Consider the following 13633-nt stretch of genomic DNA (forward strand, 5'->3'; position numbering starts at 1 on the left):
CTACAAATTAAGTCTTATCCCTGTAACCACTGAAAGAATTCACCTTTTCAGTGAAATCATCCAGTTAATCCTTCAAGAGTTGCATATTCCCCCACTGGTCTATCTTTTCAATTCTTAGTATGCACATGACATCTGATAGTTAATAATTTATTTCCTTTTTTATTTGCTTTTATTTTCTGAGGAATGACCTTTCAACTCTGGTCGTTTAAGTATTCATGTGATAAATAAGTAGGAAAAGTTTAATTGTGGATACATTTATTCCAATAGACAGCTTAGCAAGTGGCAACTTTAAATATCTCATTAATTTATTACACAAAGGTAATATTTATCCAAAAGAGTTTGCAAAAATGAGATGAACTAATACATTATGGTCCCCAAGTCAGATAAAATTTTAGAAATTTCCAGCCATTGAATATTTTTTGGTATTTTTTACTCTGTCTGACAGCTGGGTAGAATATTCATTGCCATATTTTTAATCATATATGTTACGGTATTTTATAATGTCTATGGATAATTAATGTCAGGTACTAATTAACAATGACTTGAAAAGGCTCAGTTCTGGACTTTAAATTTCAGTTACATGCAGTGCCAAAAACCAAGAATTTATTATATAAAATATATCGGAGGTATTACTCTAATGATTGTATAAACTGTTTTTACGATGGGCTCCATGAAATATCATTGGAGCCACTATTTAAATTAAAGAATGTTCAGTAAATGTATAGTTATTTTATTAGCAATGTAAAACTTTTATTTGAGAGTTGTTTTCCGAAAAAATTGATCCTATTACGTGTAAAAATAAAAGTAAAAGCTGGGTGACAGATGAGGTTAGGGCAGCTTGTAGAGAGTTCAGGGAACTATGCACTGTGAAAAGGTGGCGGGATGATACTGCCTTCAAAAATCAAATTCAAATATATAAAAAAATGAGTCATTTCTCACAGAATCCAGGCAATTTTATTATAACAATATTATTAGACAATCTGACAATGTTATTAAAACACCTGGGAGTGTAGTGAACAATGTGACAGAGGGTAAAGTGACCAGTAGGGATATTCTTCCTCGAAAAATGATGATGGGGTGAACCCATCAAATCCATAAGAAGTTGCAGAGTATGCAAACAAATATATTGCTAACATTCCTCTGAACCTTCACAAAATGATTGGGAATGATGGTGATTTTAATGTATGTACAGAATTGTCACCACATGAGCTCATCCATGGGTATAATTCCTGTCGCAGAGAATGAGGTCCAAAAGTGCATTAGTAAACTAAAGAATAAAATTAAAGAGATAATAAGAAAATGTGCTAAATAAGTTAACCTTTTTACATTCATCATAAAGGAATCATTTGTAAACGGTGAATTCCCAGACTATCTGAAAATTGCTAAGATAAGATTAATTCACTAAAAAGGGAATGTGGATAACATAAGCAATTACCGACCATTTTCTCTACTGACCAACTTTTCAAAGATTTAAAAAACCCTAATGCAAGAAAGACTTTACAATAGGAGGGAACACTCAAAATTAAAAATTGGTTTTCGTTATTTAAAACCAAAAAGATATGAATGAATAACACACACGCCAAATTTTAGAGTTCAAATTTGATTTTTAACTTAGATAAGTAGGTTTGAAAGTCCACTAGGATCTTTGGCCACGCCCATGGCACGAAACTTATTTCTATTGGCTGACGCCACGTGATGTGTGAACCTCATGAATGTTGCGAGAGTAATGCTTGAAGAAGCCGTAAACACACTGCGTTCGTGGAAATAGTGGCCAGAAGTTTTTTTTCATGGCGAAACACGTTGTTAATTTTTTTCTGGCAGATACCAGAAGTGTACTGACATTATTAACACTGACTCTGGACAATTTTTTGTCTCAAAAAGAATCATTTCATTGAAATGAAACTTCTTAAGATGGAATGTTTACACTTTTGAAAGAGACAGTAATCACGGCAATTATCGTGGATGTTTTAATTTGTGGACTTACCATCATAAAATCCTTTACTTATTACTGGTTTTCAGTTTCCGAATGTAAATTGTGAAATAAATGAACAAATGTGCTATAGCTATAGCTATAGCTGTTTTCTTTCCTTCTGAAGGGAGGAAATTTGGGGTTCTCTCTGTTTCTTTAAGGATTAGCATTCAAATTTCGTTGGAATAGCATTTTTTTGAAGCAGAGGTCTTGCTTTGGTCCTCCTATGTTCCTGATAAATTTTCAAGTCAGTTTTGTGCTATGAAAAATGGTAAACAATTGTGATCAAAATGAAAGAGTAACTCAGAGATGGGGATTTTTACATGAAAATATCCGTAAGTTAACTTATATTTACATCGGGAGTTACACGTACAGTCACTTTCAAAAGTTTTAGGACAAAGTTTGTAGCACCACTTATGCTTCCCAAGGAAATTTAGTATCCTATACTCCTTTTGTAGTTATCTGCTGCACTCCGCTGACATTCCGCTTGTGATTATATACATGCACACAAAGGGACAAATTATTTTATACTGCAAATTTATCATTCCGCTTCTATTTATGTAGGGTGTAATGATTATTTCGTGAGCATTTACTGCATACTTGCACTGGTTTTTACCCTTAGTGGTTAAAGTAATTATTATATGTTTTTTGTCATGTGACGGGTCGCTGCGGCGGTGGCCTAGTGAGCAACGCTTTGAACTCGGGTAGTGAAGAATGAGGGGTCGGGACTGTCTCTCATTATTTTTTCAGCTCGTTTTCCTACTTATTAACAGGTTTTTTATAAACGTAATTTTGCTGTATTTGATATTATGCTTTTATTATTGCCGATGCGAATTTTTAAAATTAAGAGAAAAATGGTGGATAAAATCTTGGCGTTAGCATTAACGTACAGTTTGAAGTCTGGCGAAAGGAGTCACACATTCATCATCATCACCGGTGAACATTCCTAGGATTGGTTTGACGCAGCTCTCCACTCAGTTCTCCTATCAGCTAATCTTTTCACACCTACGTATGTATTGCTTCTCCCGTCACTAGTTATCTTGCGTCCCAATTAACCGAATTCATCTATGTACCTCTATCAGTTTTTGCTTCCCTATTTTAATGTTAGTCTTGACTTCTTCTCTTCTGCTGCATACTAAGATCTTGGTTTTCTTCGTGCTTATTTTCAGTTGATATCTACCCATTACCCTACCCATATTAATCAGAATATTTTTCAAATCCGTCTCTGTTTCTGCTATAACGGCTATGTCATCAGCAAATCTTAGCATGCTAATTTTTTCTCCATGTATATTCACTCCCAATGCCTTTTCTTTGATTTCATTAATAGCTTTCTTTATGTAAACGTTGAAAATTATGGGGGACAATGAACAGCCTTGTCGCACTCCTTTCCTAATTCTTGCTTCTTCACAGCTGGGCCCTGATTTTATCACAGCTACTTGGTTTTTGTATAAACTGTGTATGATTCTTCTGTCATTATAAAGAACCCCAATTTCCTTAAGAATTCCAAGCATTGTGCTCCAATCCACATTGTCAAATGCTTTCTCTAAGTCCACAAACGCAACGAACGTTGGCTTGTTCTTTTCCATTCTCTTCTCTATGAGCAGTCTAAGGGCCAATATTGCTTCCCTTGTGCCTTTGTTTTTTCTGAATCCAAATTGGTCCTCATCCAAGTACTCTTCTGCTTTTCGTTCTATTCTTCTATAGATGATCCTTGTCAGTATCTTTGACGCATGTGTAGTAAGGCTTATGGTCCTAAAATCTTCGCACTTCTCCGCTCTTTTCTTCTTAGGAATAGGGATTATAATGTTCCTCTCAAAGTCCTTTGGTATCTCACCTGTGGAATACATTTCACTAATGATTTTGTATAGCTGGTTCAACGTCTTCTATCCTGAATTTTTAATTAGTTCTGCAGGAATGTCATCAATGCCAGATGCTTTATTTATCCTGAGGTCTCTTACAGCCGCATCAAATTCTGATCTTAAAATTGGGGCTCCCATGTCATCGGCATCCACTTCCCTCTCGTTTTCGATAGCATTCGTTCTGAGGCTGCTTTCTTTGTACAGATCTTCCAGATATTCCTTCCATCTCTTCCCTTTTCCTTCGTTTTCAATCATTAGTTCTCCGTTTTTGTCCCTAAGGGTATTACATCTTACGCCCCTTTCCTTGAAGTGGTTCCTCACTATCCGATAGACGGCCTCTACTTTTCCATGTTTAAGATTGTTTTGTGCGTCTTCACAAATACTTTTCATCCACGTTTCTCTAGCCTTCCGTGCTTTTCGACATATTTCGTTCCTTATCCTCTTGTAACAATTCTGTCCTTCCTCTGTTTTCGCAACCTTGTATTTTCTTCTTTCTTCAATGAGATCAAATACTTCGTGCGTGATCCATGGTTTTTTCATAACGACTCTTCTTTTACCAAGAACTTCCTCAGCTACTGCCTGCAGACCACTTCTAATGGTTTTCCAACTCTCTTCCATTGGTTTATTGGCTGTATCCTCCCCTATTTTCTTTTCTACAGCCTCTTTAAAAGCCATTTGAAGCTGAACCTACTTCAATTTTTCAACCTGCCATGTATTTTTCATGGCTTTCTTCAATTTTTAAAATTTAAGGTTGCATTTCATCATAACTAAGTTATGGTCACTATCGATATCTGCTCCTGGATAACTTTTGCAGTCCTTCACCTGGTTCCTGAATCTTTGTTTCATGAGAATGTAGTCGATTTGTAATCTTCTAAGGTCTCCTGGCATCTTCCACATGTATCTTCTTCGCAGGGGGTTTTTGAATAAAGTGTTGGCTACCACTAGCCTGTGCTCAGTGCAGAATTCAAGTAGCCTTTCTCCTCTTTCATTTCGGTTACCCAACCCATATTTCCCAGTTATTTTTCCGTCTTGACCTTCGCCGATGACGGCGTTCCAGTCACCTAAAATAATAAGATTTTCTTCCCCTCTTACCTGCTTGATAACTTCCGCTATATCTTGGTGGACATCTTCTATCTACACCATTACTATCCTTTCATTAAACTGCAGGTAGCTTTTAACACGCATCCCGGCACTCTTTCTAAGCATTATGCCTACTCCAGCATTACCATTTAGCAATCCTGTGTGTATCATTCTGTAGCTTCCACTCCAAAAGTCTCCTTCTTGGGGCCACTTCATTTCGCTGATGCCTAATAAATCGAGGTTCATTCTTTGCATCTCCACCTTCAAGTGCTCTAGCTTACCGCAGGTACGAAGTGAATTAACGTTCCATGTTCCTATCCTTAGCATTCTATCACCTTTGACTGATGTACCCTCTCCAGTAGTCCCCGCCCGGAGATCCGAATGGGGGACTAGTTTACCTCCAGAATATTTTACCCGAGAGAATTCCATCATGTCATTATATAAATTCAGTGGAGTAGCTGCGACTCCTCGGGATGATAATGTGGTGGTTTCCCCTTGCCTTCCTCATCGCATTACTACAGCCATAAAAGTACCGTATAAGCGTGTGTAAAAGGGGAACACGTGTAAGAGGCGCACCTTTATTTTGAGGATCGAAGCTATAAAGAAAAAAAATTTTGTGACATTTTTTTTATCCTATCGTGCGGTGTTGCAGACGTATGCCTGGAATTTCGACGGTTATCGAAATGTCCTCTTTCAGTACTATTTGAAAGAGAAAATTTTTATAACTGCGGCGGCATGAGAGGGAGTAGAGAGAGATCCGATCCTCTCTTCGCATACGCCATCGCTCTACGTTGCTTGTCCTACTCACGAACAATTTTGTTGAAAAGCTCTCGCAGGAGTATTGCAATAGAATTGCAGCCGCGGAAAATTTTAAGGCAAAACAGGCACATAGCATGAATCTTCCCAAGAGCTTGGACAACAATCGGGGCAATCTCAGCGCCTTAGGATAATATCCACGTTGTAGATTTAAGGCCCCTTGCACACACACCGGTAAACGGCCGGTAAAATATCGGCCGTCCACATTCTAATGGTGAACAATGGGAGAGCATTGGAGCTTGCACACGTACCAACCACATGCCGGCACCGGCAAAATGCCGGTTCGCTGCCGGCCATTGTCACTGTGGATCTCCGGCGCCGGCTCAAAAACATAGCAACTTATCGTTTGACTGGTAAAAATCCGGCGTGTGTGCAAGCATCGCTTCGCCAGTAAAATATTGTCCAAAATCGGTGTGTGTGCAAGGGGCCTAACGGAACTACACTCGGCTCTCCATCAGCCAATGCCTCTGCCATTTTTTCCTTTCCGAGACTCCACAGGAAAATATCAAGTTACAGGGGAACAATGGAAACTTGTTTCATCCCTACCCCATTTCACCAACTGACCTTTTTCGGTCTACCAGGTTCAATTCTCCGAGTTTCTGGAGGTCAAATGCTAGGTAAGTCACCTTCTGAGCTCGAAGATATCTAGATATCTTTCAGCAAATGTATGACACGCACGAGGTTCTAAAAAGAATTAGACCTAACGCGACGTATATATGACAGCATTTAAGTTTTTTGAGCTCTAATTGATTGACACAAAGAATTATAGCTAAAACAAGGCTACTAATATTCAACATAGTCCAAACAGCACAATTTCGGAAGAAACAGGCGTAGCATATGCGCATTCAAACAAGACGAGACGGACTGGAAACTTCAGGCAACGCAAACTGCGTGTATCACATTGGTGCGCCTTCGCCCCTTCGCTTTAAAGGCAACGACGTCACATGCAAGATCGGACGTGTTCTTCCCTTGCTCCTTCGCTCATAGCCTCGTAGCTTTAAATACAGAGGGGAGGGAGCGCGCTCCTTCCCCTCGACCTCTCCTTCAGCGCTCTTCACTTGTAAGCATTTCCGATTTCTTCTATCCACCATTTAGTCCAACAATGAGCACACTCGTTTGAATTTTTTCAACCGCAGGTTTTGACACCAATATTACTATATGCAGTATAAGTGCCGTGGGATGCCCACTCTGGGCAGTAAATTTAGCGCGCGCTCCGGAGCGAATCACCCCGTGCGATCTTTTCAATGTTCACCTCTGGGGTACCGACGTGACGGCGCGCTGCTTGCAAGAAATTCAAACAGGAGCATTTAAAAAATACGTCACTAAGGGAGAAACTCCCCTGCCTGCCACTTGATTTTGACCCAGGGTTTCATGCTGATGATTTCATGATGACCGACTCATGCTGAAAACCAAGGCCACTCAGTTCCCCTTGGACTTGCGACCGGTAAAGGGGAAGATAAGAAGTTTGTGTAAGAGGCGCACCCCCATTTTCGGCTGCAATGTCTGGGAAAAAAGGTGCGCCTCTTACACGCGCTTATACGGTAAATGTTACCACGCCCGTAGTGAAATGTGTGTCGCTGTACCGACCAGTATGGTCTCCACCTTCGGGCATGTGAAAAAGAGCTGCTGCCCTCTCCCCCGGGTGATGAGAGGCATAATTGTTGGCGGCCCCTAGATGCCAAGTCACGATATCTTCACAGGTTTCGGTATCTTTTGAATGGTCTACCTTACCCAAGGGTAGCCCAATACCCCCTCAGAACACCGCCGCTTTTTGTCCACGACTGCTTATTCCGCGAGAGAACTCTCTTATCTCGCAGCTAACCTCTATATCTAAAGGTCGACCCACCATCCGCAACCCGGTGGACGCACTCAGTGGCTTTAAGCTCAGCCGCGAGAGTCACACATTATAATTTATTATTTGTCAATTATTCTTTTTCAATTAATGATAGTTCGAACTATTTGCTAGTATTCATTCAGTAAGTATTTACCTCCGGTTTCTCTGTTTTGTTGTAAGATTTACAAAGTTATCCGTGTTTATTATTTACTATTTGTTCTTCTATTTATAGACCTGGCGGCAGCGGGAGTCAAATTTGCTTACTTCTGTTTGTCGTGAGTAATTCGATATCGTAGTGTTCCTGGAGTACAAATTTGAGATTATCATGTATTAGTTTGTACTATTCGACACATCACCAGGTTAGCGTCGAAGACCCTTTCCGTTGCAATAGTTGGCTTTTAATGCCCAAGATAGAAACAAAGGGTGACCACCTGGGCAAATATGCAGTAAATGCCCACGAAATAATCATTATATCCAACATAAATTGAAGCAGAATGATATATTTGCAATTAAAAAGTAAAATTTCCTGTTGAGTGCGTATACATTTAAGCACATACGAAATTTTTGTGATGTGTGGTCAAAGACAACAAAAGGAGTAATGGAAACTAAATCTCTTTGAGAAGCAGAAGAGATTTACATTAAAATGGCCCTCATACATTCTATAACAGCCTATTTCTGAAGGAATATGCAGTCTCCGTGCAGCGTAGCACCACCCCCTTCCCCAGTCTGGGTCGTTTGGCACCACAAAAAATAATTTTCTGGAGTTTAACGAGAGGTAAATTCTCATCTCGGCACGAAACAATATACATGAGGTTTCCTTCCACTCATTTAAAATTCTCCGTTTTATCTAGTATTTACTTATACTTGAAATAACGTATATGACAATGCACTCCTTACGTGAGCAATGCAGATATCATGAGGTTCACACGTCATCAACATGGCGTCGCCCGAGAAATACGTTTTTGGCACGGAATTAAAGTTGAAACTTCAAACTGCTCTAGGGGCAAAATTATTCTGCGCTCAATGGTAAAATTTGGTGAGAGCCTTTCCGAAACCCATTTCTTTATAAATCAGACGAAATATTTGGTAGTGGAATCCCTTCTATTACATAAAGAAAAACAAAATTTTAAATGAAGTACAGTATGGTTTCCAAGAAGGTAAAAGTACAAATGAGTTACTTTAACCCTTTTGCTGCTTCAATAGATTTTTCATCGGTTCCATTATTTTGCCTATTATCCAGAAAAAAATGAATTGAATCATTCATTTGACATCGCTGAATGTTGCCGCACGAATGGACGTAGTTCCGCTAGAATTTCGAGCAGATGACAGCACCTACGACCGAAGGGAGGGTTTTTCGAAAACGTAGATATTTACCCGCATGTCGTGTTGAAAGGAAAAGTTTTTTGAAAGTCGTGGAATATCCCCGCATGTCCCAGGCAATAACCATAATGTTTTTTGCGGGTATTCCCGCTTGTAGCAGCGAAAGGGTTAAAAAGATTATATTTTCTTGGGATTCAAATGAGTACAACGATTTGCAAAACAGCTCTGTTTACAAAAACATTGTTTTGTATGCACATGATACAACTTTAGCAATAGGAGACAAGGATACTCATAAGTTACAGTTCAAGCTAAATACCTCTTTAAAGCATCTAGAAAACTGGTTCAGAAGGATCAACTATCCATCAATACTCAAAAAACAAATTTTATTCAATTTCACGGCCAGAGAGAAGTCCCACATTGAGATCTGCACCGAAATGGGAAATCTGTTGAAAGAGTTACTAATGTGAAGTTCTTAGGATTACTAATTGATGAGTCGTAGACTTTGGAGATCCATATAAATCACTTATGCCTTTAACTTGCCCAATGTGGCTATGTTTTGAGAAATCTTGCTCACATTGTTAACTTTGAAGTGCGAAAAATGGCATATTTTGGTATTTTCCAGTCACATCTAACATGTGGCATCATTTTCTGGGGATCCTCTTCTTGTTTTAAAAAGGTTTTTGTAATGCAAAAGAGATGTGTTAGATACATAGCTAAAATACCGGCATGAAAATTCTGTAAACCTCATTTTATAGAGCTAAACATTCTAACTCTGCCAAGCTTATACATTTTTCATCTTTGTATTTACATTTTAGATAATAAAAGTGAATTTGAGGTAAATGCTCAAATATGTACATGGGCAGAACACTCGCCAGAGAGTGGATGTGCACTTGCTGCACCACAACAAGTCAATTTATAGCTAGAGTCCCTTTCATGTTGCCATCAACGTTTTTAATCATCTGTCCTCTGCCATTAAACAAACTACTTCCAGAGAATCCTTTAAAAGACGACTTAAAGACTTGCTGCTAAAGAAAGCCCACTATAATGATCAAGAATTTCTAGAAGAGTCTTTGGTATCTTAACCTCTTCCCCTGTTTTTTACTTTTTTGTATTCTTATGTGATGTCACTCTTGTATTATGCCTTCTTTTTTCAATGTGTGACTTGTCCCACATTTTACTCTTGTAAAGTATCAGGACCAATAAAAACATTATTATTATATGCCAACGTTTCAACAATGGAATTCAGAACAAGGTATGTGAACTTTTTGTGAGTGTATAAAATCAAATAATCAGAGCCTTTTGCAGTTTATCCACCTTATATAAAAAAATCAGTGCAGGAACCAGCATTGTGTTACACCTGTAAAATCAATTATGAGAATATGTACATCTTAATCTCTGAAAGAAGTAGGCAAGTATTGTGATATTGCTGGTATATAGTGGGCTAAGTAGGTAAGACGTGAATGCTAAGGTATACAAAATGGGTAATTGTTCGTAAGAATGACTTTCTTCCTTTCTTGTAAGTAACTGTGGTTTTGACTAATTATTCGTCTTTGTATGGGTGTAGATGTTTTCTTGTCTATGATGGTTTGTGGCTTTAGTATTTGATGAGTGTAGGTTACGCAATAGAAGTTAGTAATAGAAGAACTTCATTTTATGCCATATTTTATGTTTAGAAAATTCTATGAATAAATTATCAGTCGTAACTCACACATACATGTATGCTTTTTTCATCTTTTTGCTCTAGAATTTAGAGAAGTTGCTACATTGGTGATGCTCAATAATAATCATTTTTGTCTCTTCTAGACATACTCCCAGATGATCTGCTGGAAGAAACTACTAAGGAACTTGATCGCCCCTTGACCAAGTATATGGCTAAACGATCACTTCTCTGGGCTACAAGATATCATATACATATAAAGTGTAGAGGAGTTTTGACTAGCAAAGGGTACATTCTTTGTTTGAAAAAGTAGATTTTATCCCTTTCAACTGCCTCTTCCTTGATTATTGGTCTGCTCAAACTCCATGTTTTAAATTTATTGTTTTTCTATCGGAAGTGTTCCCTCATGTGTATTGTTCTAATATATGTTATGCTTTAATGTAAAATTACCTAATTGGTATTAAGCCTATGCATTTAGTGCTTTTGTTGTAGAGCTCTGATATTTGGTATTTGTTATTTTTTATTGGACATATGTTATGTTTCCTCGTATGATACTTTTATTGTACAATATTTCCTCATATGTCAAACGGATGAAACCAAAGTTCAATTGAAACAACTTGTGATGGCCAAAAGTGCTTTCAAAAAGTTTTAAACCAGTGTTTGTATAAACAAAGTTGTTCGAAGAACATGTTGGAGATGTTGAAATGGTTGTGGTCATATTTTCTTACTTTTAACATGTTTTGGGGCGTGACCACCCCAATTTAAGACTTGGAAAATAATAAACTTGTAGCATGTTTTATAGACTTTTTAATGTGCATTTAAGACTTTAGAAAATCTTTTTTTACCCTTTAATTTTCTTAATTCATTGACCATGGATTTATGTCTGTTTTATCCTTGGGCTTGTCAGACATTGATACAAATGGGGCTTGCAATTAATTTGTACTATCGTTTTCAAAAGTATGTAGACACCCACGAGCCCCACTTAACTGATGTGGTAGGGTCGGTAAAAACTTGGAAGGTTGGCACATGAGGTAGCCTGCATCCCTCACCAGTACGCCAGCAATAGCCGACGAGGACGGACGCGGGGGCGACCGGGCTAGCGAGACAGGAGTCAAAATACACGCTCAAATGCCCTAGCGGATAGAATGCACTGAGGAAACTCACGTCCACGCACAGGTTGGGCCGTCGGAGTTTTCCTGTGAGCTCCGTGGCGAGGATTCCCTCTCTTCAGATTCATATTTGGACTCACCGTGAACACGGAATGCGTATGTGGCTCCGTAGATGAGTAGGATTACTTCACGCGCATTTAATGCACAGAAGTTATTGGGGGGGATTCGAATCCGAGCAATTTATTTTGTGAAAGGTCAATTGATAACATCCACACAATGGATATAGTTGACTCAAGAAAAAAATTAACACCGAATTTTTTAGCGACTAATTTTTAAAAATTAATGACTCAGTCTGCGTCAACACATTTATTTCTAAGCAAGTTTATTGAAAGAGTGGAAATAAGCAGGGGAAGTGGCACAGGTTGTATTTTATCCTTGCACTGTCAAATCTCCGTTGAAGAAATGGATGATTCGGTCATATTTTTATAATTATTTAATGTTGTCCTCAGACCTCAGTTCCTCAGTCTTCTCAAATTATTTTTAACAATTATAAAATTCTAAGCTCTTATTATTTGCCTTATTTGCAGCATAATTAGCATACAAACTTTGTAAATATTAATTAAATAAAGGTTGTAGAAGATACAAGAGAATCTTATGCTTTCTGAAAGGGTTATTCGAAAGTTATTTTGGAGGATTTTTAGATTTCAGTGCGGTTTTTAGGCATAAATAGCAATTTAATAGATAATGGAACCATCATACCTATTTAATTTTTAACCTATGTAATTCTCATTTTGCTTAGTATTTTTATTTACGAAATTGCTACCTTTTATTTACGTTAATCTAAATTTTAAGAGACAGAATAGCGTCAAAATCCACTTCTGGGCATGCGATTTCCCAAAATCTTCCGGTGGAGGACCCCCGAATCCCCCAGCCCCCATGGGCCCCTACCGAGGTCACACAATCACTCCAGGCCGCCCCTTCGTCCATTTTTTAGGATGAAAGATTTCATGTTTTAATTTACTTCTACTTAATCCTTGGAGGTATTTGTAGTTCGCACTCTTATTGGAAGCAAAGCGTTGGTGCTTTTAATTTCATAACTTCCCACACTGGTGAACAAAGATTTTGTCCTGGAGACGTCGTTGGATGATCATAGACGTATTTTTTGCTGATTCGGAATCTGGGCTTAGCTTATTTCCATCACATCTAGTTTCATTAGTACAGCTGAATGTATGTTTTTTTATTTTCACAAAAGTAGTAATTTATTTCATTTGTACATATATCATGATAGCATGAACTGGTAAAAATAATAATTTCCTGTCATAACATATTGTCCTACGATGGCATGGCATGCCCTCCTATCCCAACAAAATATATAATTGACTTGCAGTAACCTATCGTTTTTTCGATGTAATGCATAATCAGCTTCCACTCCAAATACGTATATGACTGTAGGCGCGTAAAGACGTGTGATATTCATCAGCAGACGGTTTGAGAATTTTGTTGCTCGCAGGAAATATCAGATTATTACATTGTAATCGTTGTGAAAGGTCTTAGCTTTCATCGTGGGGTCACTCCATTTCAAATCACCGAGGCAATGTTGCTCAGCATTTTTAATTATCCTGAATTTTTTAATGATTGGTTCCCTACAAGTGGAGAATCACAAAACACCATTTGACAAAAATATACAAGCCATACTTTTTTTGGCCGACATTTTTAAAAGGGCGAATGGGCCTAAACAGAGCGTGAACTACTACGATGACTTTTGTTACGTGTGCGGTGAAATTACTTTCAAGGCTGAAAGGAGGAATATTGCCTTTTTGAGACAGTTTCAGACTTTATTTTAACTGTCTGTTGGAAGACGTGGATACAGGATCGGAGCCTTCTGCGATATGTAGCAGGAGTGAAAGGCTTCTCACTGGTTGGACTGATAGAAAACGTCATATGAATTTTTCCGTCCTCATGATTCGGCGGGAAGTTAAGAATCATATT

The 13633-nt window shown here is 38.3% G+C and overlaps 1 protein-coding gene across 1 annotated transcript in view; it reads left to right on the plus strand.

The window, feature by feature from the left end:
- LOC124170989 (glutamate--cysteine ligase regulatory subunit) overlaps nt 1–11332 on the plus strand; it is a 30416-nt gene extending 19084 nt beyond the window's left edge. Inside the window, exon 6 of the mRNA XM_046550098.1 lies at nt 10682–11332. Within this exon, the coding sequence (XP_046406054.1) occupies nt 10682–10848 (167 nt within the window). The 3' untranslated portion in view covers nt 10849–11332. The remainder of the gene's footprint in view (nt 1–10681) is intronic.
- Nucleotides 11333–13633: the final 2301 nt, after the last annotated feature.

This window comes from Ischnura elegans, chromosome X (genome assembly GCF_921293095.1).
Source record: "Ischnura elegans chromosome X, ioIscEleg1.1, whole genome shotgun sequence".
NCBI lineage: Eukaryota > Metazoa > Arthropoda > Insecta > Odonata > Coenagrionidae > Ischnura > Ischnura elegans.